This window comes from Calliopsis andreniformis, chromosome 9, assembly GCF_051401765.1.
Source record: "Calliopsis andreniformis isolate RMS-2024a chromosome 9, iyCalAndr_principal, whole genome shotgun sequence".
Classification (NCBI taxonomy): domain Eukaryota; kingdom Metazoa; phylum Arthropoda; class Insecta; order Hymenoptera; family Andrenidae; genus Calliopsis; species Calliopsis andreniformis.
This window is the reverse complement of record NC_135070.1, coordinates 12359939-12385639: the sequence shown is the minus strand read 5'-3', so window position 1 is coordinate 12385639 and position 25701 is coordinate 12359939. Positions and strand designations below refer to the sequence as shown.

At 42.7% G+C, this 25701-nt stretch overlaps 1 protein-coding gene across 1 annotated transcript in view; it reads left to right on the top strand.

Moving 5' to 3' along the window:
• The window catches only part of LOC143182939 (uncharacterized), a 35289-nt gene extending 11843 nt beyond the window's left edge, over positions 1 to 23446 (top strand). The window contains exons 4-6 of the mRNA XM_076384271.1: positions 3301 to 3600; positions 21284 to 21451; positions 22449 to 23446. Of these exons, the coding sequence (XP_076240386.1) occupies positions 3301 to 3600; positions 21284 to 21451; positions 22449 to 22918 (938 nt within the window). The 3' untranslated portion in view covers positions 22919 to 23446. The remainder of the gene's footprint in view (positions 1 to 3300; positions 3601 to 21283; positions 21452 to 22448) is intronic.
• Positions 23447 to 25701: the final 2255 nt, after the last annotated feature.

The following is a 25701-nucleotide window of genomic DNA, read 5'->3' as shown; positions in this document are numbered from 1 at the left end:
ATGATTTTTTATTGCCAGAAAATAGTAGAACCGCTGATATTATTAGTATCATGAACATCCAACCTGCTTACAATAGATTCTCATTAAAAGACTCTCGACAACACCTTCTTCTGATGGAAGAATCATAAATGGCAGGCCTCAGCCCGTTCATTCGTAAATCACTGTGAAATTATTTCGAGTCACGTTCGAGCAAATCGAAAAGATGTTACTAGATGCTAAGACGAATAAAAATACAGAAATATTCAAAGTTTCATTCAAATTGAAGCTTCTAGAAGAAACCGAGTTTAGGAGCAGCGAAATCAGTCTTTCTATCGCGATCTTGGTGCCTATTCTTTATCTGAAACGTCTTATCGGGCAGTCCTTCGACAGCCACGTGGACTTCGTGGAAAAGAAGCGTGGAGAAGAGATCCAAGCAAAAATTCTCGAAATGCTGGCAGACCATGGCGTTAAGGAAGACGTAAGACGAGCGGAGGGAGGGGCCCCGTTATTAGAGAGGAGGAAAAAGCCGCGCTATTTCCGTCCTCGGGGTCCGCCACACTTTGATTAGATAAGCCCACCACTCGTGCTGCGGAGATTGGAATTATTGCTCTCTCTCTGCTTTTCACTATGTTCTACGAACCAAAGGGGCAATCGGTGAAGGTGCTATATCACGATCGTTCTTATTTATTGTAATTAACAGCCTTTCCGCTTCTTGATGCGGATACCAGGTATATTTGCATGTATCCTGTACTCTCCATTTTAGTGTAATTAACTGTCATGAGCTTCGAGATGTAATTAGTCTTAGTTATGACTGAGATTTTTCTTTTAGACTGCTTTAGAAAGGTTGACTTTCGTTGTTATTTGGTGAATGATATTAGAAGGTTGTAATTTTGCTCTAAAATGGTGGGAAGAATTGCTAGGAGTGCACAAAGAGTCATCAGTGTTTGTAAGAGATTCAGTAGAACATAGGCACCTATGCTACTCTGAATATTAAAAACTGAGATAATTAAACTTTTATAAATCCATTAAGTACTGATACACTCAAATGAATCTCTCCATTGGTCCTCTTCAAGGGTCACTGATTGGGTCTGAAGGGTCGCTAAAAATCTACAGTCTGTTTCAAAATCTCTAAAAAGTGTGTATTTCATTTACTAAACTTTACAATTATAGATTGTAATATATTATAAGGTAATACCACTCAGTACCCAATAATGAAACTATCAATACTATCTCAATACTTGCCACCTTTCTGTTCTCTCGACTAAGCTCTCGCCTAGACCTGACTCCAAAAAAAGGAGCATGAAACCACAAGTCTAACTCGAAAATCAACACAGAACTCCCCGAAGGAACAAAATACTCCGCAGGCCCTCCTCCGCCAGGCTCGTAGCGATCGAGACAGAATTATCCGTCGGTGGCCGATGCATCCCATTCTGGCTTGCTCCTCTTGAATGGAAACACCGACGGGCTCCGAAAAGAGTGTTGAACGCGTAGCAGGCAGTACGTTTGGGGGCATTACGAGCGTCCGGTACGTGAGAAGTCGTGGGATCCGGTCGCGGTGCTGAACGCAACACGGAGCTCCCTTGTTTCTTCGTGGCGGAGGATCGGTGGTAGTCGGTAGCGAGGAATAATCTTGTAGGCATCGGTTGGCGCACAGGGCTGACCATCTGGGCTCGCCGACAATTTCGTGCAGTTTGCGGTCGAACTTTATTTGTCGTTCGCCCTCGTGGCCGAACGTCTCTCCCACCCCGCGATTTTCTTTCCTTTTCTCTTGCCCTCCCCTCCCCCCCCTTTTCTCCCTCCCCGACCCACTCTGCTCGTCCCGATTCCTTCGCGCCGGGAGGAATAACAATTTGCGCCTCGGCTCCCATTCTTCGCTTCCTCTCTCGCCACCGTCCCGAGAGGAAAGAGGAACGACGTGCCACTTCTCGCGATTAGCAACCATCGTCCACTAGTCGTTTCGAAAGATACTGATACGCGAATACGTGTACTGACGTGGAAGCTTGAATGGGATACTAGCGTCTGAATATCGAGATTTCATTGCCTCTTTTTCAGTTGTTCAATCTATTTTTTAGGAGGATAGGAAATAGAGTGGAAGAAGTATAGTATCGACAAGTTAATTTACACATCAATATTATTTTATTTATTGTAAAGGTTCAAGAGAATATCAGTATTCATCAGTTTTACGATCCTCCAGAATATGTAGCAAAGTTGGAATTTGGGATACCTTGTCACTATCATATTAAAGTCTTGCCATCTATTTTTCACAATTTTCTCCAAAAAATCAGTATTCAGAATTGGAAACAAAGACACATATTTGCAATTTTACGACGCCTTCATCTTCAAAGTACACAGAACAGTTTTTTAAAATTTAACCACTCTACTTCTAATTTTCTACAATATTTTGCATCCTAAGTGTGAACATCGAGAAAAGATCGAAGAATTGTTAATTCACGTTCAAAGCAGAGATGTTACGTAGCCCAGAGTCGTCTTCCTGCTAAATATCCTGTCTAATGATTATGCAAGCGGTCGAGCCTATGCACGTGGCGCATAATGTGCATCGGTATATAACGATACGCACGGTGTACATGCATATTGCTAGTCAACACAATAGCGAATCGCCGTGTCCAGTGTACTATGTAGGCGCCGCGATACTTGGTTTGGTTCTATCAACTCACGAGGGCTGGAATGTGCGAGGAATGCTATTGAAGTCGATCGAGACACGGCTGCCGCTCGAGTTTCTTAATTATCCTACTCTGCCAAGCTAATTGCACAAACATTCGACCCCTTTCGAGCGGCTGCTGGACGTTCTGTCTTCCTTTACTCCCGTAAAGAATGTGTGGATAAGAAAAAATCTGAACAACCTTCCCTGCAGGCTCTATAAAATTTCCTAAAATATACATTCGAATATTTTGTATAAAAAGAGAGGAAAAATTTGTACTCCAAATGACTGTACAATTTTGCTACGTCCATTTGTTACTAAACATTGACTTATGTGCATTACATTAGACTATTAGAGTCTGCAATATCCACACCATACGTATCATATCATACCAACATTGACCCTGGTGCCTATTCCCTTTAATGTGTGTGAAAGAATAATACCTACAATGAATGAATCATATTTTTTAATTATCCATAGCTAAAATTGATCCTTTCTTGAAACAACCCAATTCAAACCCTAAATATTTCGAATCAATTTATTTGCTCTGTTTCTTCCTTTCTTCAAAGATCTCAGCGCATCAGATCCAAATATAATAGAAATAAGAATAGGTACATGTACGTTAATCGTTGGCTCATGACACGAAACGAATCTTGTTGCAGGACAGACACATATTCCTGGACTGGCACGAGTTCCTGCATTGCCTCGAGTTCCTGGACTGGCGCGAGGGACCTTTCCCGACGCACCCAGTCCGTTTACCCCTTACCTACGGGATCCAGAGCCGTACAGGAGAAATAAGCACCACGTCGGTAACAACGTCACCGCGAATTCGGTTAGTGGTGCCTGCACCAACCCCAACAACACCGACCCGACCGCATCGCCCGCTTCCAGTACACACCTCGGGGCTACCGGCGGCTCCTCGGCTCATCAGGATTGCTACAAGCACAGCCCTCAACACGGTGGTGAGTCTTGCTCCTTCTATTGCCGCGTCTAATTCTGTCGACGTTCATTCAGTGACCTGCCTGAATTCGTGTTAATTATAACTGTGCTGTTCACGGAAACCTCAGAGACAAGTAGCATTGAGCCATTTTAGCTTGATGTCTCTGCGTTGACAGATCTGCTCAAATGATTTCTTCAACGCATTATGGGGTTAGATTATGTATCAATGGGTTTATTTTTTGAGGAATGAAAGACTGGGAATGTCGATTCACGTCTTTTGAATATTCTCGTGTGATATTGTTAGACCATGATGTGAAATGGTTAAGAGTAGAATAATGAACACTCTGCTCGTTTCGAAGAAACGAACAGCATTTCGTCGATGTTAAGTGGAGAGGTCAGTCATAATTGACATCATACGATCTGTAAGGGTGAGAAGGTTGAAGCCTATCGTTTGTTTGCTTCTTTGGTTTGATAGTAAATATTCTTCGGGTATCATCATCCTTCGGTCACGACGGGCATCCTCGTGGCTCGAAACTACGCACCAACCCCACCCACTCTCTCTCTTTCCAGGGAGAGGGGAAACGCGATGGCGAGGGATCAAGGGGAGGGAGAAGTGGTCTGCCGTTTCGCGAGGTAATAGTTTCATACCTCGTTCCGGCTCTGCACCCTCTAATTCAACGTAATAACGACATTCAACCTGCCGTTTCCATCTCTTCTCTCGCTGATCCCCGCCTCGATGCACCGTCAAGCCCTCTCTAGCACGAGGCAAAAGTGTCCTCGTGGTGCAGCACTCTTGCTGATCACCAGCACCGTTCATGTACTCTAATATTTCTGCGAACTTAACAGCCTTTCTCTATATTTTTCTATTCTCTTATATCTGAAACAAATCCGCAAGTTTTCTCTCTTGATTCGTATCATTGATGATTTTTTGCTGCTCTACTAATTGCGTGTATCCTGGTGGAATATAGAGAGAGTGTTAGCGAAGTAGTAAGAGACTATGTTCAGAGGAGAGATTCTATACATAAAGATAAGAAAATTGGGAGTTCAGTTTCTCTTATGGGAATTGTCGATATTTAAGCGTTATATAAGTTGCAATAATTTGTTATTCCTCTCTACACTTTTGCTACGTATAATAATCGTACTGACGCAGTTATGAGTAGTTCTCAAGTTTCAAGTATTTGTAACAGGATTTATTACAAAACACTACAAAATTAAGAAAAACATGATTAAATAAGAACAGCTTTGTTTAAAGTTAAAATCACTTGGTCGTAAAAAGTCCCAGTAAAAATTGCAATAAAAATATAATTTCGTTAAAAAATACAGCAAATGTAGTATGACAGTAAGTGTGCTTGACAGTTGATCTTCACAGAACCGCGAAGGTTCACAATCACAAATAGCCATGAAAACAGGTGGCAGTTCTTAGGAAATAGTAAAGCTACATTCAGACTCCACTGGCTATTTGAAATACATTCGAAGACCCGTAGTTGTGCCTAGACTCGATAATTCGGGATGCAAAAAGGCGGGAAGGCCGGCAGCCACTTTATTTCTGCATGGCTCGTCTCGCATCAGCGGTCTCGACCTGATCAAAGTTAAGTAGACGCGCCCCTGGCTGGCAAGACCTCTTTGAAGCTACGTTGCGGTTTCTCTTTGCCCTAATCTCCTCCTGCTTCTACCTCCGCCACCTTCTCCATCGATCAGAGCCGCGCTACCTTCTGGGGCGAACTTTGCTGCACCCGTGTCACCTTGCTGGATTGCCCACCATTGTAATTACCTCGTCTGTCAGAGAGTAAAGTTTCACATCCCCTTTCTAAACTGCTGCAAGATGCAAATCTTGACACCTTGGATAGTTGCCCTATTGTGCAGCAGATTTTTTTGTGATTTTTTTATTGTGTGTTAAAAATGTCATAATAAATCAAGTAGCCATATGCATTTTTATTATAAAGAATTTTTGTGTATAGTAAGAACGCTTCATTTATCTGGATACATTGGAGGTCAAGATCGTTCACATAATTGAAGCTTATCGAATTTCTCCACTACCCATGCTCCAGCATTCTCTTGTTCATTCATCTGCGTATTAATGTTTCAAGGCGAGAACAGTAACTTATTATTACCTACTTAGTCATTTAATTCAAGGAACTCTATTGGCATCTAAACGTGCAGTACTGTACCAAGTTCAGTGGATCTATCGTTTGAAATCGGGTAAATCATTCTACCCTGAATCTAAACGACCCAGATTCTGCGCAATATCTTCCAGCGATCGTTCCCTCTTAACATTACTTTTCCTCGGTTGATTTCGCGAAGAAACTCGTCTGCAAATCGTTCTTACCTTTTCCCCGCCACGAAATTCGCTCCCCAGTAATACGAACATTTTCACACCTATCAGATGAATGGAAATGGCCGAGCGAAATGCTTCGTTTACCAGTCGCCCATTCATCTCTTCTCTGTTCCACCCCGTCCGTCCTCGCCGGCCGTTTCTTCTTCTCCTTCTTCTTCGCGCCTAATGAGCGGTCCCGAGGCCGGGGCACACGTACGAACGAGCATAGAGTGCGAAATGAGCGTCGGTGGATGCAATTTTCTTCCTCCCCCGTCGCCTGCCTCTGCGTCCCGCGGCTCTGATCTCTGCTCTTCCCCGAGCTGCCCACCGATTCGAATCCCTCTCCTCGCCGATCCCAGCGGCCTACAAGACCGCGCGCTCACGTACAACTCACGTGCACGTCTGCGTAATACCAGGGATCGATCGGTCGATCGATCGAGAGCTGGATCCATGTTGTTTTTGCCGTTCGCTGCTGCACCGACTCCTCCTTTTGTCTTGGGCTCGGTTCGCTTGCGATGCCAGACGTTGTTGAATCGAACCTATCCCCCTCCCTCCTCGCAATCTTCTTCTTCGGTCAGTCTCTTCTCTCCTCCTCTGATTGCTCCAGAGATCTCACCTACATGACGATCGTCGATCGTTGCTTGCTCGTGCGTTTACTGTATGAATTGAACCGTCTAGGGAGGATCGAGAGCTCTCGCTTAGAAGCTCCCAGTCGCGGGAACTTCGAGATTAGACTCTGTTGTTGCTGCAGAATCTTTCTGCGTCGATTTCTTCGCTGTGTTTCTTTTGCTTCGCGTTCAAGCTTTCTATTTTTCTGCGCATCGGCTTGCAGAAAATCACTGTGTCCCCTCGGAGACGCGTGTGTCTTGGAACAGTATCATGGGCAAGGTAGATACGCCTGTGAACGTGGAAGAGCAGCTACGACCTCGGCCAGAAGGTCTCTCGCTGAGGAAAAAAGAGAGCCGAGCATTATTCCTGTCTCTTATAATATAACCGTGTCCGTTTCTCGTCTTCCATCCGTCGGGAGTCTCATCTCGAGTCGTGATCGGGGTAATGAGGCTCCACCAGTGGCAGCGGGCCGAGTACCTGAAGAACCGACGTGGACGGAGAGAAAGGACGTGCCTCTTCAATGCAGGACTAAGAGAAACAGAGGAAGGACGAAAAGGAGAAACGACGTGGGTAGGGGTAAGGACGCTGATTATGGGGTGTCAAACAATCACACTGATTGTATATTCTCCGCTGACTCCTTCTGTCTGCTTGGACGTCTACTCGCATAGAAACCTGTGGATTTGTCTTGTTTCCCTGTGGGGCTGCTCTCTTGTTTCTATTCTTCTGTGGGGACAGAGAACCAAGTCGTTTGATGGAAGGGGTCTCATGGTACCAGCTGGTCGGATGTTGGTGAACTGTAGAAAAAAATTCTTGAACATTCTCCTGAGATCAGGATAGTTCCTTCAAGAACTTGTCTTTAACAAGTAGAATATTGAAAATAGCAGCAAATTGAGTTGTCTGTATCATCTTGTTGGATAATAAGGAACCATAGTTCACAGTACTCCTCGTGAAATCACAGTTCTTTTTTGTGGATCTTAAGAAAGCGGTGAATCAAGTCGCTAGTTGGAGAATCAAGATACCAGTTGACCAGATGCTGAGGAACCATGGTTCATAGATTCTCAGTGTTCTGAGATCACAGTTAGATCTAGAGGAACTTAGAGGAAAGTAGCGCATCAAGAGTTCAGTCAAGCAATGAAGGCGATGCTAATTCGTTTAATACTCAGGAACCATGGTTAATAATTCTTCAATATTTTCTTCTTCTTCTTTCTTAAGAAACCAGATTCGCATGATGTTTATCCATTAACCATTTTATAATTTTTCACCAAATCACTTGGACTTATCAGCAGCACTATGAAGAGGAGTGACCTCACGATTCCCACGTGCTTCCCAGAATAACAGCGATTGCAGTTACCTTTCTGGCCATTTCTCAGTCTTTTTCTCCACCTACTGATTGTCTTCCAGACATTTCTTACCTCAACGTAGATTTTATCCATCGTTGAAGTTAATGGATATTTGGTGCGTGTCTTACACAGAATTATTACTCGCTACTCGAAATCGTTGGGAACCTTAGTTGATATCAAGTTGTGAATAATGCAATTTCAAAATTTTACCCTCAAAACTATTACATCCTCCAACACTCATAGACATCCTGGAACATTGAAGACTCTAATCTTGCAAAGGGACCGATATCTTCTTTAAACTCACCTAACTTTCGTTGATTTTCTTCGAATGCTTTCACGTGTGATGTTTGATTAAACTTCGGTATGACGCAGCTCCAAAATGTCTGAGGTCTAGGAGCAACCAGAGGAGAATAAGGGTTACCTTTCTTAAAGGGTTGCGAGGCAATTAGGAAAGTGTCACATACACTCCTTTCGCGAGTCTCCCTCGCAGCATGGCGACCCCTATCATGTTCTATCAGCAAGTTATTAACGTACGCGCTTAAACTTGCTATGGGAATGCTAAAGGATTCGTGACACATTAGGAAAACGTGTAATTAACACCACATAAACGGGGTTCCTAATCGTTCACGCGACGAAAATACATACAGATTCCTGTAATCGCGTAATCGTCTTCTTTAGGCTTCAGTTGTACTCCTTTCTTCGAGGGGAAAGTATCTCCGTCACCTGGTGTTCAGAGTTCTGTAATCTCGCAATCGTGGAAATATCGCGCAGGTTTTCCTTATTCAAACTCATCCTCTTCGCAGGGAAGTCCTCGTCGCAAACGAGCCTTCGATGCTCGCTAAAATGACGAACGCGACCGCAGAACTTAATTAAACTCGTAAATCCGTCGGCACTGTCGTCCTAGACAGCCACGACTGTTGTTGCGTCTTGGTACTTATTTCCTTCGATGTAGTCGACCAATTGGAGACTTACACATTTGAGCCAAGTTCCTGAAGCTATATCCTTAAGAATGCACTATCCTTTCTCTTTCAGTCTCATCCCTGAGACGACGGCTTGCAAAAGACTGTGGTTGAGTCATTTATGAGGGTTGCTTCAATCCTCAATTTTTGGGCCCTCTTTGACCCATCAACTTCTTTGGGTCCTCTCGTACAGAACTCAAGCGAACCATGGTCAGTTATCTAAGAATGTAAAGACTGTAGAGGATCGTAATACCTGCGGATGTTTGTTTAACATTTTTCTCATGACCCTGTGAGGGAAAATGAGTAGTTTGGAGGTTCCCAGAGTCAAAGAGATCTTTTCCGAGTTGCTGGTAGCTCGAGGCAAGGTCCGAGCGACGTGAGGCGTGCTTCGAGGAAAGCTCGACGAAATCTTCGGCTTCCGCAAAGTGGAATTTCAGAAATCCCTCGGCTGTGGTGCCCGGTGAACTTTATCGCCTGTCGGTTTATCGCGTATCCTGGCACGGTACAACATCCTTCGTGTCCGTCCAATCAGGCGCGCACTTCGTGGACGGCTTAAGGAAACCCGTGGTGACCGCTTAGCCCAGACCGCGATAATAACCGGGCCGAGCGGACCGTTTCGTTTCCACGTATTCTCCTTTCGAATGCTCGGGATCTGCCTGGGGACCCTTCCGCGGACAACCGGAAGCAGAGCCTTCCTTCTCCTCGTCGCTGCTGACTATCGATCGTAAATCTCGGAGAAGGTGATAAATCTTAATTAATTATTTCACATTGGAAAATATCAAAATTTGAAAATTTGAACATTGGAGGATTTGAAAATTTGAAAATTTAAAGAGTTGAAAATTTGAAGATTGGAGAATTTAAAAATTTGAAGATTGAAGGATTTGAAAATTTGAAGAGTTGAAAATTTAAAAAGTTAAAAATTTGAAGATTTGAAAATTTGAATATTTAAAAATTTGAAAATTTAAAGATCTGAAGACTTAAAGATCTGAAAATTTGAAAATTAAACATTTCTAGCCCTCAAAAAAAAGAAAAAAACATTTGCAGAGAGATAGAGAAAGGATCGTAACAGGACCCAGTATCTTCTTTTTCAGTAAAACAAGTTGAAGCTGAAACACATTTAGGGCGAAACGGGAATCTATTTTTCTTGTTCCACCAGTGGAGGGTGCTGGATATAGGAAAGGGTAGAGATTCAGCATCTAGGATGAGATAGACGAGTTTTGGCACGAGGACCACTCCAGGGAGGAGGGTGAATTGAATCGAACCCTTCGTTTAAACGCATTCACGCTTTTCCCACGACGCTAGCCGTTGCGAATTCCTGGTCATCGGAGATGGTCCATCCCATAGGAGATTCCTGCTGAAAAAATTCATTTGAGGCCGCTATAAGGACACACTGTTTGAGAGTTACAAATTTTTAGCGAAAATAACGTTTAATATAATTGTAACATATTCACTTTTAGAATTTGAGTATACCGAAATATGCTACAAAACTATAGCAAACCTTATTTTATACTAAGCCCAATTTCACTTAAAAAATATGTTTAAAGGGAAATTGAACAATCTAGATATACATCTCTCAGTCATGCTTCAAATTTATTTTTAGTATCCTTTTCCGCGTACAGTATTTATGCCATAAACATCTTGTCGAAATTATTCTAGGAACATGCATCTGCTTCTGTCCGAATAATGACACGGTAGCTGAAAACTTTTTTGTCTCGGACCGCATCCCATAAACAAATTCGATAAATAAGCTCGGTAATTCGTAGAAATTCCATGGCTCGATCGAAGGTATGAACGAATGGCTCGCGTGCTTCGTCGATCCAACGCCGAAAATCGAGGCAAGTCCCGGGGCAATCAGGAGATACACGTTCGAATCGATTTGAGATGATCGAGGGACAATCTCGAGCAAATCGATCGAGGTCGATCCGCCGCCGCCCGTCGGCCCGAGAAACGTCGAAAAGAATTGAGCCGGATGAGCGAAGCGAGAAAGCGGTTCACGATCCAGAGGATCCACGATCTCCTCTGGATCGTCATCCTACCGAAACATCGACGCAAAAACTCCTCGAAAATCTACGGGATAAAAAGTCAAGTCGCTTTTTTCTATTGATAGACGATTGCCTAGGTGAGGCGAAAAACGGAAAACGGTTGTTATCGATCTTCTGCTTTATTGACAGCGGGAAAATTTCATTTGGAACCATTCTTTAATCGAGGAAGAAGGAAAAAGCATTAATCAAGTGACTGTTGCATTGGGGAATTTTAGTTTGCCAATCCTTGTGTAAATTTCTTTCCTATTTGCTAATACTTGCTTAACACGTAGCTTATTTCATAATCTTACTCTTTTGCAAGTGTAAATTTAAATTCTAATTAATCCATTTAACTGTTTCAATCAATAGATTCAAGGTATGACTTCTAGGTTCTCGTAAACTGTTATACAGTAGATTGAATTCACAGTACATTTTTGCGTTTGTTATTTTAGGAAGATAAAAATGCTTCCAGTATATCATCAATTCAGAAAAGAAATTTTTGTAAAATTGCAACTTGGTTTCTGATGAATCTAAAATTTTGTAGAAAATATATGAGACTAAGAGGTGAGAATTTTAGACATTTAACGAAGAATGGAACCTCTTACAAAAAATCCTGTAGGAAAAAGTCGAAATGCGTGTACAGTTAAATTGATTGTCAAGTATGGGCATTGTCAACGGTTGAAAGGAGAAAGGTCATCGCGCAAACAGTTTCGCGAGCTTCTAATAACGAGTTCCTCGTCTCATTCTCGATTCGTCGCGCGCTTCTTCCCGTTACTTCGCTAAACCGTAAAACGACAACGCTGCCTTTCGCAAGAGGATTTAAAGGTCCCGCCACGTTCCTTATAATTCGCTGAAACGCTCGCGACGGATTACCATACCGTTTCTTAACTGTCTGCAACTGCGAATGGCTTCTCTCTTCGACTTTAATCTCGACCCGCGCTGCGAGGTGCTGGTTTCTGGGAAACAGAAGTGCAGATGGAAACTGGTTTCGCTTGCAATTTTTTATCACTGACGAAAGAGAAAAATTACCTCGATTTTTCAATTAATATTTGGTGTATAACTTTCACTTCAAAATATTATGCATTAAACTTTGAGTTTCAAATGATTTTAAAATCCTGAAAAAAGTATCGATTTAAGGTTGTTTAAAAACTGACTTACGTTTAAATACATTCACTATTAATATTCAAGAATAGTTACACTCAGGAACTGAATATCTTCAGAAACAGACATTCATAAATCCCCTTGGATCTTCATGGTACATACAAGCCAGTTTTTCCTCAAGTTTCTTTGCGAGATCTCGTTGGACGCTTATTGTTTTTATAAGAAACTTTTTCCTCGACCAACCATACCACCCACGTTGTTTCCAAGATCCAGTGACTTAGCTTTACCTCGCGATTCCTAGAGAACACCGGAAATTCCAGCAATTCCAGTATCGTCATCGACTTCTCTGAACGTCCTCGATCCAGTAGCAAAGATCACACTCCGACGAGGACACCGAACCACAGTCAGACTATTCTGCCTTCGAATGTAAATCTAGATCAACAGATATCTGTTTGGAGAACCTAAAAAATGCATAAGGAAGAAGGTGGGGGCGGTTTGAATGAACGCAGGACAAAGAGGCCGCGAGAGGAGGCGCTGAAATGGTGAACGGAAGTGCTGGTAAGGTAGACGAATTAGGATCGAAAGGAAGCCCATGCTCGCTAACCTTTTTTTTTCCCTTGCACGAATTCCCTGTACTCGTAACATCCAGGGAACGTTGGCTGGATCGTGTCAGACGAGGGACTGGGAGGGATGGGAGGGAAGAAATAGGGGAAGAAGAGGCTAAGCAAGCGAGGAACAAGGCAGAGAGACGCAGAGGAAGAGGAGGCGGAGAGGCAGTTACGTGATCCACGCTCGAGAGGGCACGGATCCTCGGCTCGATATCTCTCTCGCTCGAGACAGACGGACGAGGATCATCTCATTTTGCCCGCGGATGATTTTGGTCTATCGACTGCTCCCTCGTTTTTCCTCTCTTTTATTAGATGTCGAACAATGCGGGCCAAATTGAATTACGTCGATGGGCGTGAACTGTAACGACCGAGGAAACGATTTTTGACACGATCGACGCTCTCCTTGCAGCCGTTGTATCCGATTTATGAACGACTTAGAGGATCCTTGGAGAACACTCGATGGTGGAATTTCGCGTTGCAATGGGATCCCATGGCGGTAAAATGTCCACTTTGCGTTGCTTCAGGTTTAGATATGGTGTTTAGGGGTAGTTCTTATTAAGTTCTTAGGGGTTTTATTAAAATCACTTCCTCTGTGCTACAGGCAGTTCTTGCGTGGTAACTTTGTAGGTATTATCTTCATAAATACTAACAGCTGGATTAGAACTTCTAGTTCAAAGAAATTGCTCCTATTAAATTCTAAATCTCGTATTCATGGAGTAATATCTGCACCACTATACTGCCTTGAAAATTGTTACAACTTAGGTAACTCGAAGGTTGCTATACAAAAAGTTCTTATATTAGGCGTTAGACTTTCCCTTGATTTTACTCAGGATATTAGACATTGGATATTAATCATATTTGGAAAAATACAATTTCACTCGTTAGAAATGATCTCTCGAGAATTGGATTTGAACCAAATTTATTTCTCTTACTTAATAATAGAGTTTTCCAATGCTGTTTTAGACCATTACTTGCTCCAAACCCGACATGTCGTGACGAATACTAACTTTCACTGTTGATCAGATTCGGGCTCGTTATAAATCCATATTTTACGCGAAATCGTTTGGCAAACGGTTTGACATCCAACGAAAGACCATGGAAACGGGATCGATGAAGTGTTGAGTGTGGAATTGTTGGGTGATTCGAAGCGAGACTGGAAAACGGTTTCGTGCACGTACGAAACCGACAGGCGAAAAAGCGTGTTCCAGGCGACGATTCGTGCCGCAAAACCGTGCCACCGATCGACAGACGATTCGTTTGAGTTCGCCGCTAAACGGTAACAAAATCGGGGACCCAGGCTCTAGAAACCCCTACAAGGAGCCGACTAGAGCGACAAGAACTCTCCTTTCTTTCGACAGTTTCAGCCTTTTTCCTTTCGAACTTAATTGATCGCCAATCAACGGTCGAAGCGTGATCAATTGATTACAGATCGATGTCGCTTTCGCTGAGCCCCGCGGCCTCTTGTATTGTATCTCCTGGTGCTTGTTGTTTTCCTTGTAGCAGAAAAATAGAGATTGCCATCCCTCTTTTTCTAGTGGATGCTGGAACATTATGACGAACTTGTTCGAAACATGTCACAGACTGATTCATTGAAAATTTATTGCAAGGGGAGACCAACGCGTACGTATTTTATTTCAAGCGAAACAAAATATAAACACTATATGCGAATAAAAAAAGTACAACCAAAAATGAAAATACGATAAAAAATATGACGGATAAAGAGTCTTTCGTGACGCAGATCAATTTTCGTAAGATGATACCTACAAAATGGGTTGAATCACAGTCATTGTTCGATTGATAATAATCTATAATCTACATGAAATTGATGTTCACATATCATATTCAAATAATGGAGGTCCCTTTTTATATACACTATCTAGCAGTTTTTGTAATACAGGACGTCCAAGAATTGGTAGTACAAGTGGAAAGGTGATGCAAAAAAAGTCACATAGAATACAATTTTTTTTAATCAATTTTCGTAAAAATTAACTTTGAATCTTAGCATAGAACAAGAATACTGTAGTACAGGTTTAAGTATTTGAAGAGTAAACGAAGAAAGGGAATGTTTCTAGCCCACAGTAGAGGAAGTCAGTGGTCAGACCGTGAGCATTCCTCTTACTCCATATACCCCTGAAGCACCAAAAACTGTACTTCCGCCTAATTATACCTGACCATGATTCAAACTCGACTTTCTCGAAAAGAAAGCACAATATCAAGAAATTGTTAATGAAAAAAATGAAGAAATATCTCTATTTATATGAGTGTATGAAGTCAGTTCAGCTCTGACCTCAAGTCCTGTTCCCCTAATTTAGGACACCCAAGTCTAACACTTGTCGAACTTCTGAGAACAACTCTCACAACAGACGTCACTGAAATTTACAATAAAAAACGAGAAAATTGGTTCGAATTACTACGACCGGCGCGGACGAAAATATCACCGTGAAAGATGGCTGGGTGTGCCAAGGGAGCCCGAAATGAGGCATCACGTATCAGAAAAAGGTGATAGGAAGGCACTCGCGTGTCGGTCGATGGTAATCGCGCGAAACCGCCGGTGGCCAATAGCACGGGGCCCCGTGAGTTTCCGGGCACGCCAGTGGGGCCCTCCATTCATGCCCCTTCATTCACCCTCGAAATTGCCCACGACTGTGGAAGGGAGATGCATGAAAGTTGCGAAAGGCGTCCTGAAAGGCGACAGACAAAGGGGAAAACGCAAGAAGAAGCGACAAAGAAGAGGAGAGAAAAAGAACGAGGACGGGTCGAACTCTTTTTCTCGAGCTACATCGAAGATGAGCGCCCATTGTTCCTCTTCAGAGCAAATTGCGCGGATGCGTGCGTGCAAAACCCGGCTGGACTTTCAGCTAAACAGATTTCCGTCCTTCGGGAGACTCGGCTGAATGGCCGAGCCGGGAGGTGTGAATGGAGGAAGCGACATGAACGCGCGAAAATGCGAGCAGAATGAACGAAATTGCTGGACAATGGTCATTCAACCGTCGTCGAGGGAGCTCGAAAGATTGACAAACTGTGCACGCTGCTTCTTCAAATTGCCGTGAGATTCCTCGTTTTACAAAGGACAGCGATTATTTGTTTCTAAAGTTACTTGATACTTTCTCACGTTTGGTGCCCTGGGGGTCTTCGGTTACCGTGAATTACACGTGAATGAAAATATTAAATACAAGACACCAAGTTCAAACGATCTGGACAGCTAAAATTATATAAAATCCTACATATTACCATAGAGGGAATACCTTCACGCGACTACATATTGATGAAGGTGCAACGAACAAATAAATTCTCAGAATTCTCAATATACGATCCAAAAAGTTTGAAGGTAGCAAGGCTTCAAAGATTTCAAAGAATTAAAAAATCCAAGAAACGAATAATCTTTCAAAATTCCCAATGTACATTCTACCAATTGAAAAGGAAGAGAGTCATCAAGAACATCGAAGAAGTCGATTACAACTTCCATGGACCATACACTTGTTCAAAGGACAATCGTCTGTAGTCTTTGGATGCTGACTTACTGGATACCCAAAGTTACCCAACTTTATAATCTTCTAAAGAAACACTAGGAGATCATACTTCGTTCTTGTCAGCAATGCATAGTAACGATCCACATTCCAGGAACTAATAGGGCTGAAGTGTGCCTTCTTCAACGATTTTTCGCCCATCAACGCTCAAGTCAGTAGCTCGCCGTTCGCGATCCCGAAGTTATCGGGGGGAAATACTATCCCCGTGACAGGATACTGGGTATAAGAAGAAATCGCTGATGGTAAGCGATACGCGGGGCAACGAGAGTTTCCTGGCCGCTCCGTATGCGTAAGACTTCTCTCTCTCCTCGGAACGTTATGCACGTTTACGAGTGTACACGGGCCCGATGTGTGTCATACACGCAGTGGTACGCGTGTGTCGACATTCGTGCCGGGGTAGGAATATCGAGACGACGCAATATCGACTTACCTTACACGACCAAACGAGCATCTATCTCGGTGGGAAACGAAGCCCCACTGCTTCGTCTGTTCGACGCTCGTTGTTCTTAACGTTCGATCTCTTTTGGAGCTCGCAGACCCCTCGATACTCGCTCATAGAGGAATTCGCGAGTCAGAGGGTTCTTGGTTACTAAGTGGGGACCTGGTCCCAGACTGTTCTGACAGCGTTAGAGTCCTTGGGATACCTTTGAAATTCTGAAGGCCTGTGAAGTGGGTTCAGTGACTTGGGATAGGTCCATGTTTCCAGATATATTATAAGATACTCGTGGACTCTGAAGTCAACGTAAGGATGGAGCAAGTCTAGATTAATCCAAATCAGTTTACTCCGAGCTCCTTAGGATATAGAAGAAACAGTGATTTCAGATTTCTTCTGGAGCCATGAATTTTAGCATATGAATATATCCAACCTTCTCTAGTAACTTACACATTTTGAGTAACTCGTGATATAACCTGTATTCTCAAATGCTACCTCAATCAGGGTACCTCAAGAAGTATAAGGATCATCTTAGCCCTTTCTTCGCAGATTAGCAGATCGATGGTTGAAAGAAGATGAGATCGATCGAAGTAGCGGGCAGTAGTAACGCGAACCTGGGTGTGGGGTAGAGTTAGGTGGGAGAGAAACCGAGAAACGACGAAATGACGGCGGTCGATGGACGGTTCGTTAAGTAGATGGCTGGTCGGGGGACTAAGCACCAAAACCACCTCACTGTGGTTTCACACCCGCAGAGCAACAGAAAGAGAGAGATAGGGCAAGCAGGACAGAGAAAGAGAGACGTGGAGAGAAAGAAGTAGTAAACAACTCGGTGTTCCTTTGGTCAGGACTCGTGCGTTCCTTCGGTCAGGATCAACGGCGGAGGTTACACCTCCTCGATTCTTGAAAGAGCCTTCCGAGAGTAGCGATTGAACGGTGACCAACGCCGGAACGACAGTTGGTCACTGAGTACAGCGATGGGAAAGATGGAAGAATGATTTATTGATCCCTCTTACTGTTCCACAGTTGTCTTCAACTACTTATCGGTTTCCATTGAATTTGAAATACTTTCTTGATACAAGGATCTTTTCTTAAGTGAAAAATGATCAGTGGTGTGCTTGTCACTGTAATATAGTGACATAATAATACATGTATATTATTATATTTCTAATATATGTATACTGTATAATTTATTCACAAACAGGGCGAAACACTTTTCAACGAAAGATTTCTTCAATTCAGATTCTTCTCAGGATGAAATCAACGCGATCTCGCTTCTTCTCTCGGTTCATAGAACCAACATCCTCCTCGTCTTGCCTGAAGAGGCTCGAAACGAACTATTATCCAACAGATGGTCGTTCGAACACCGGCTCGAGCGATGGTATACCTTTGTTTTGTTACCGTTGTTCCGGTAATTGCGGCAAATACACGACCATTTTCGGTAATCACCTGCACGCCCCCATCCCCACGGCGGTCCCCTTTGAGAATCCCGAAACGACCTCGACCTTCCTCGGCCGGTAGGCGTAACGACAGTTTTAGCAAAGGATCCTACACTGACGACCTCGACCTTATCTTGCGGCAGATCGACTGCATCCTCCAGAATCGTAGCATCAACGACAGAAATCTTATTCTTGGATCACTTTCGTAACTCTGACGTTAGGAAAATGAGCAAGTAGTCTATTGGTCTCTGTGACACATCTTTTATGATAGAGTTTGCAAATTAATGCCAAGGTTCAGACATTGCGAAGGTTCAGTAGACCTGTGGGTTTCAACGAGAACTAAATACAGTAGAACCTCAAATAACGGAGCCTCAATTATTTGCAGTCTCTTCTGTTCAGAATTACTGTTACTTGGAAGAGGTCAATAAAATATGGATTAAGAATTGGATTATGATTTGGTGGTATAATTGATTGAAAATGAAATTTACCATTAGGAGAATAAGTACTTCAGGTTTGATTCTCACGTTAATCATTGTTAATTATCCAATTGCAATAAGTTTTGTATGGTAAATGAGATGTGATTCTAGAAGACTAGAAGTTAATTTGGAAGTTTCCAAGAACCTGACACTTACGTGCATTTAGCACTCTATTACTTTCTTCATTTTTGCTGTCGCTATAATACAGCGACATTAAATATGTCACATTCTTAGTAACTACCAGTTAAGGAGGCTATTAATCATTTCTTTTTAAAAAATAAGAATTTTAATATACCATTTTAAAGTAAAATCCTAGAATTTATTTACGAGACCTCGTCAAGATTTCTACTTTGCTCGGCCCATCAAAGTCGCGTACTGCAGCCTCGCGAGCTCAAATAGTTGGGCTTGGAAGGACTCTTAGAACTCGAGTACGGATCCAAACGGCCTGTCTATAGGTTTACGAGGGGATTAGCGGCCGTTAATTACAAAACCGCCGTCTGTTTCTTGCGCGTTGCAGCCCCTCGTAAGCGTCGCTGAATTACGAAGCGTGTAGTCGAGTCAATGGCGAAACCTGAGATTTATCGGCTATTAAAATCGACGGTTTTCTAATCAATTCTCCACGCGACTTCCCCGCCTTGACCCGACTGCAAATGAACTCGTTCGTTTCCATTAACTTTGTAAAATATAGGTTTCTCTCTTCGATCAAGCGAAAAATAGGCAAACTAGCTCAGAAACGCTTTTATTTTGCAGCTCCCGCGATTTCTGATCAGTTCAATCGATCGAATCGGGTATTTTCTTCGATATAGGAACTGTCTTGGCGCACGAGCGCGATGCTGTTGCGCAAGAACCGTCTCACGGCGCAGGGGGTTCCCAAAAGGTGGAAAACGTCATTGGAGAAAAACTAAGCTGACAGGACTCGAAACGAATGCTTTTCATCTGCATTTCAGACAAACAGATAAAACATAGTTGAGGGTTATACCAACTCTATTATCAAATAAAAAGTGATCGAGAAGTTTGCTCGAAACATTGCTAAATTATCTGTAGAAATATAATCCTCAGAATTTTCAGAATATTTAATGAATGGATGCAAGCGATGACTAACCATTCATTTAGCATACCTAATTTCGTTCGGCTTGAGTCATCATCTGGCTTGATGGTGTCTACTCGCAACAAGAATTTTGATAGAGGAAGTTTTTGAATTTTTATCATTTCGAAACGCCAGGCTTCCCCGAGCGCAAAGGTCTTCCTGGAATTCGACTGGACGACAGTGCTCGCCCTTGACGAAGAGTGTTTTGTCATCGCCTGACGAGTGTCCGCCGAGAATCGCCAATGCTTGGGCTTTCCATCGGCTCTTCTCGCTGTTAAACGACTCTAGAATCACGTATGCGAGACGATAGTCATGAGTTAGTCAGTTCTTTGAACTCGGCTATCGAGCTTTCACGAAGAAGCCAGTTATATCCGTGAAGAGAGTGAATTAATTAAAAGTTATGAATCATAAATGAATGAATATAAAGTAAACCTATAGACGTAAAAATCAACAATTTTGGAGTTCTAGATTACCCATTTTGAAGTTCAAGAAAATACAAATTTTAGATACTTCTGAACAGCCAATTTTTGACCTGAGGAACCAAGAGAGTTAGCGATAGCTTTAAGCTCCAGAAGACGTTGATTTATGTTTTGTTGAAGCTCCGTCGACTGTATAACAGTGCACAGATTTAGTGAACCAGTTCGCAAGTGATACAAGAAAAGTTGCACCAGTGTCAATGGAGGTTGTTTCAAGTTAATCCTCGAAGGCCGTCGGAGACGGGAAGAGCACTCTAATGTTACACAGATGCCGAATGAAAGCTGAAACGGCTCATCGAGGGGAATGAAAAGGCGAAAAAAGGGGAAAAGGAGGAGAAGCAGCAGTATTGTGTGTCAGTGGAGACTTTTTCGTGAAACTTTATTCCGGATCGTGCGAGCACGAATATGGATTTCATAATCAGTCTGATTCGCCGTCGACGGTGAGCGTTCCCGCGAACTGGCGGCAGAGGTAAAAAGTTTTGTCGAATCATCGGTGACTCAGCATCTCGGTGTTTTCCTCTCTGTTTCCGTAACTTTTACCCACCGCCTCGTCCCGCTTTGCTAATTGAAAATTCATCGGATGTCCGACGGAAGTCGCTGTCCACGTAATAAATATTTCAGGAGATGTTAATTAATTGACGATAATTGACGTCGAAGGTGCGATCAGATCGCATTGGACTGAATTTCTTAATAATTCATAAATATAAGAGTAGTTTTGTCACTTACTGGTCATTCGTGGTCCAAGTTAATTTGTCTTCGATCAATTGCTGATACACTGAAAGCATTTGCGGTCAAAGGACAGCTCGGTTGACAAGTTACAGCAATATTCACAGATCGACCTGGTCGATTTTACAAATCTACAGCATACCACAAGGTTTCTGCCAATCGTTCGAATTTCCTCCACGCTTCGATTCATGAGTCACTGCAATTAATCCGACTGAGTTACTCACTCGAAGGCCCGATTCATTAGTTACGACTGGTAACTGAACGACTGACATTGCTTCTCCACGTTGCACGCCCATCTCAGTTATAGTGATTGAAGGCATATAAAATATACAATTAAAAAATAACTCACAATTTTTTTCATTCATTAAAAGACATAAATTTCTATTAAACAATCTTACACTAATAGTATCATATATTCGCAGGTTTGCAAGCGCCTTTATTAAATTAAAAGGTTAAAAAATAGAAAAATTTAGTATTTCAATTTCCAAATTTAAAGCGGCTATTTTATGTGCACCAACCCTTCTGTAATAGTCACTTCTAACTGAATGGTGGTTCTAACTGTTGACTGACAAAACCTGTCGAATATGTTTCAGATACCAGTACAGCTACGACAGAATGGTCCTATTCAACAGCATCATCCTACCCAGCACCTCCAGTAAGCAGCGGTGGTTCCTTTTCACCACTTCCTGGCGGGGCGTTTTCATACCCAGGAGAATCCCTTTCTCATCATCCGACCACGGAACCCGTACCGTTACCTACTGGTGAGTACACGACAGCATGATTACAGAATTTTAGGAGATAAGTTTCGCTTCAGTTAAAAAGGAAAATCACAAGGTACTGCGTCATAGTGCTCCCGTGACGCAAGAGTCGTTCGAAGAACACGTTCTTCCTGTTCTCCGAGACGTAATTGCGAATTGCAACAGCGATGCAAACAGTGGAAATGCTTCTGCTTTTCGAAACTGTTTGAATTGATATTATCGCTCATTTTCTCCTGGCGCTTAATCTTTGCTATTTATAAGATCCTCAGCTCCCACTAATTTTCCTGCCAGTAGTTTCCTGTAATATGTTTATTAGACACTACTCTGTGATATGACTACAACCTCACTGAATACTTTATTTTCCTCCACTTGATCCTATTGTTTCTTCTTTCGTCATATACCGTATATACAGTTATCTGATATTCTTTATAAGGATTAACATATACATACTTTTGAATTTATATTATTTATTCACTAAAGTACTCGCTACTGCACTCAGTATTTCACAGTTTCAATAAAAATCATAAATACTAAGTCTATATAATTTGCCTACTTTAATTCCAGAAAATCAGATAGTAACGCATCAAATTATGTAGATACATGCTTCCGCGCATACAATTACCGAGATCACGCGAAAGGTGATAATTTGTTGGCGTAACACGCGAAGAGCGATGGATGAGGAAAAACCTCGAATTCTAAATCAGTAATTACCTCCCATGTAATTCATTGTCGGTTTTTTCACGGTTTTGCAACAGAATATTCCTCCGAAACCCATCGAAGCCTGCAAACCTACACGTCCGCCTACTTACATTCTCATTCCACTTACTTTGCTTTATGCACGTTAGGCGTAACGCTAACTACGCCGAGCCTGGCTTTTACACCATCCTGTCTGACTGTACACTAAATGGCTATCATAAAGACTGGACCTACCTCAAGATATCCTCAACCTGCTTTGATCCAGCTCTGAACCGGCTGCTGAAGCCGCATTTCAATATTGCAGTTCTTCCGTCGGAGAGCCAGCAGGACACCTACACGCCCAACTGCGTTCCTATGTACCCAGGCCACGGGACGTCGTCGTCGTCGTTGCCCCTGGTGCCTAGCAAGTCCAGCGACCCTGACATCTTCGCTGGCAGCGGGACAGGCAGCGGTAGTCCAGGCTACCACTACGGTTCCTGGACCCCTGGGCCAGCCACGCCAGTCCCAGTCGCCTCCCACAACTACAACCCGAACTACCAGGGCTACTACAACAACCCTAGCCAAAATTACATCAGCCCAGCGCCCATGGTCCTCTACCCGCAGCTGTACAGCACGGTGAACCAGAACCAGATACACCTGCACCTCCACGGCGACCTGAGCGAGGAACAGGTCACGATTGCTGGCAGCAATCTGACTATCAGCAGTAACAGGCTGGAGATCGGGGTGCTGGGCGAGGAAAGTGAACAGAGGAACGATGTTTGGAGACCTTATTGAGGAGGTCCTGGGGATGGTTGAAATCGATGAGTGGACTGATCGAAAGATGTACCGGTGTTATGAATGTGATATCTATGTGGGAATCCTTGTTCGACGTGATTTTGGGGGGTTCCAAGGAGGTTCCTTTTGGAGGATGATTTATGTGAGAACTCTGTGGTGTTTTTTTGAAGGACTGACAAAAGTTTCTTGAACCCAAGAGGGTTTGGTACTCTTGCGGGGTATGGATCTTTGTCGAGTGATCGTTTGACTACTCGGTGGACTGTGTGTCTCGCGGAATATTGGTGACAGTGAGTGGAACTGGATCGAGGTGAGGACTCGTGGGAAAGTCGCGAGGTGTCAGCATGAAGGATCTCGTTTCGAACGATTTCTCGGATCGTGGTTCGAAAAGATCGACAGGGACGAACGACAGGGCGACCCGGTTGCAAACCGAGCCGTCGCGAGAGAGCGTATCCGCAGAGTGGGAAGATAGTCATGTAACGTTGTAAATACACAGATATTTTCCATGAAATAAAATCTTGCCTAAGCAGGTTCCTGAATCCCCCCCTCGTTCACCTTCGCGGAAGCCTGGAAACGCTTCAGCCTCTGAATAAAGGGAATCCTTGCGAGTTTATACCTCTGAAAAGTGTTTATTTTTACAATTAGTTAACCTACGACTGTATAGTAATAAGCAAGCGGATTGGAGCGGGTCAAACCGAGCTGAAGCGAACTGACTCTTGTGAGTGAGGGTGCAAATGAATTAGACATAGAAAATGAGATGAAGTCTGAAAAAGTTATTGAGAAAGCATTGCTTGGCCAGCTTTAAAACAGTTAGGATAAATAATAATGTGAATTACAGATAACATCATCTGCTTTCGTAATCCTTCTTTCAAGGATCAGAGTTATATAATTTAAATACAGTGCATTTGCTTAAGTTGAAGCTATGAAATTCGAGGAATTATGATGGAAGCTGAGACAGATTAAAAATGGAAAATAGAGCATGTTCTCATTAGCAACGGCGAAGGATAGAATAGATCCTTTTCGGTAGGTTCACCTAGAAAAATGCCTATCCAGCTAGCAGTATGGGAGCAAACCACAGAGGCGTGGTTGTATCTCGCAGAGGGCACGGATAATCCTTTTCACAAGCGTAGCGAGCTTTATTTAATATTTAAAGCACGCTGGAAATGACGAACGGATGGATAGTTGCGGTCTCTCGACGGTTCACTGTGTCCTACGTCCCTTTATTAGCGATCCACCCTGTCTCGTTGTCGTTGTTTTACGTTTACTCTTTTTTGCAGATGGGCACGTCGCCTTTGTGTCTAGAATTTACTATAGTCAAATAATATTTTTTAAATTTAGATAAACTAGTCTTTTCATGATAGATTTTTGGAAAATATTTTTTTCTCATTTTCTAACTAGTCTTTTAGAAATCTTATAATCTAAATAAAAATATAATCCTTTTCTTAATTTTTCCAAGAGTTGAAAGTAAGTTTTATGAATTTGGCAGATTCTCTACAGACAGCATTGTGCAACAGCTCACAGGAATCAGTAGAAAGTTACTTGAACATTATGTTCCGAGCAAAATTACTACCTGAAATGAGAAATTAATAGATAATTCCAAGGATTTTGCGTACAAAAAGAAGAAACAATCTAATCAAGCAGAATCGACGCTGTAATGAGAAGGTTGAAGCAATAGCGCGACTATTTCCCGTTTTTGAATGACATCTTCTCGTCGACTCTAATCGCTATGCTTTCTTCCTGTCTTCAGAAATGAAGTATCTATACACCATGGAAAAAAGTTTCAGGCTTCTGAATTTGAACTCTCACAATAACTGAAAATGCTCAGACTGAATAATTAAGCGAGTAGAAGATGCCCCAGGACATAAGAGAAACATCTACGCATAGATCTTGCTGTAGAATTATTTCCGCGCTATGTCATCTTCCCTCGAAGAAGAAACGCTTTCCAGCGACTTCTCCACTTCCTCTTCGCTGATGTTTACAGCCACGACGAATGGGACGCCAAGATGCAAGAATAAAAGCATGGAATAGGCCGTCGCTCATAAGCTTTCCTCTTTACGAGGATGACTCGACCGCAGACAAGAGTCTCCCGCCCTTTCATGTGCCCGTTAAAACGGACCGAAATGTGTTTCGTCTCGCAGGAAATGCATACATAGTAGACACCTTTGATACCTCATGGGGACCATTGAGAAAAACTCAAAAGAAAGCCGTATTTTCCTTCTATTAATGAAGTAAGTCTACCTCGTACCTTCAGGGCTTGAAAGTTAAAGAAAATTCTTAGAGATCATTGTCACTTCTCTGGCTTCCTTTTTGGGTTCGTATATCATTGAAAATTTTAGTACAAGAGAAATACATGCCAGAAGGAGCATGATAGATAAGGAGTCCATTTACTAAAATGGACTTAAACGCAGGGTTTCTGGTCATTTTATTTACAATTTTGCAAAACAGGATATCTGCACGTTTCCTCTGTATTCGACCCCTCCCAATTTCAATACCACAAATTTGATCGTACAGCTTTATTATAACATGGGATAATCGATTATTCAACGTTCGTACATTCCTCGTAATTATCAATCGTTTGCTTCTGACCTGGCCATCATACTTAACAATTTAAGACACACTCACAACAGTCCGTAATAAATGCACGTTTTATTCGTTCGTACAGTGGCTCACTACACGTAGGCAGAGCGTTCAGACTTTAAAGAATGGGATCGAGTTCATTTTCGAAAGAACATGGTTCTACGTAGGCACGTTTTATTATCAATTATTAAACCCTCCTGTGATTTTAG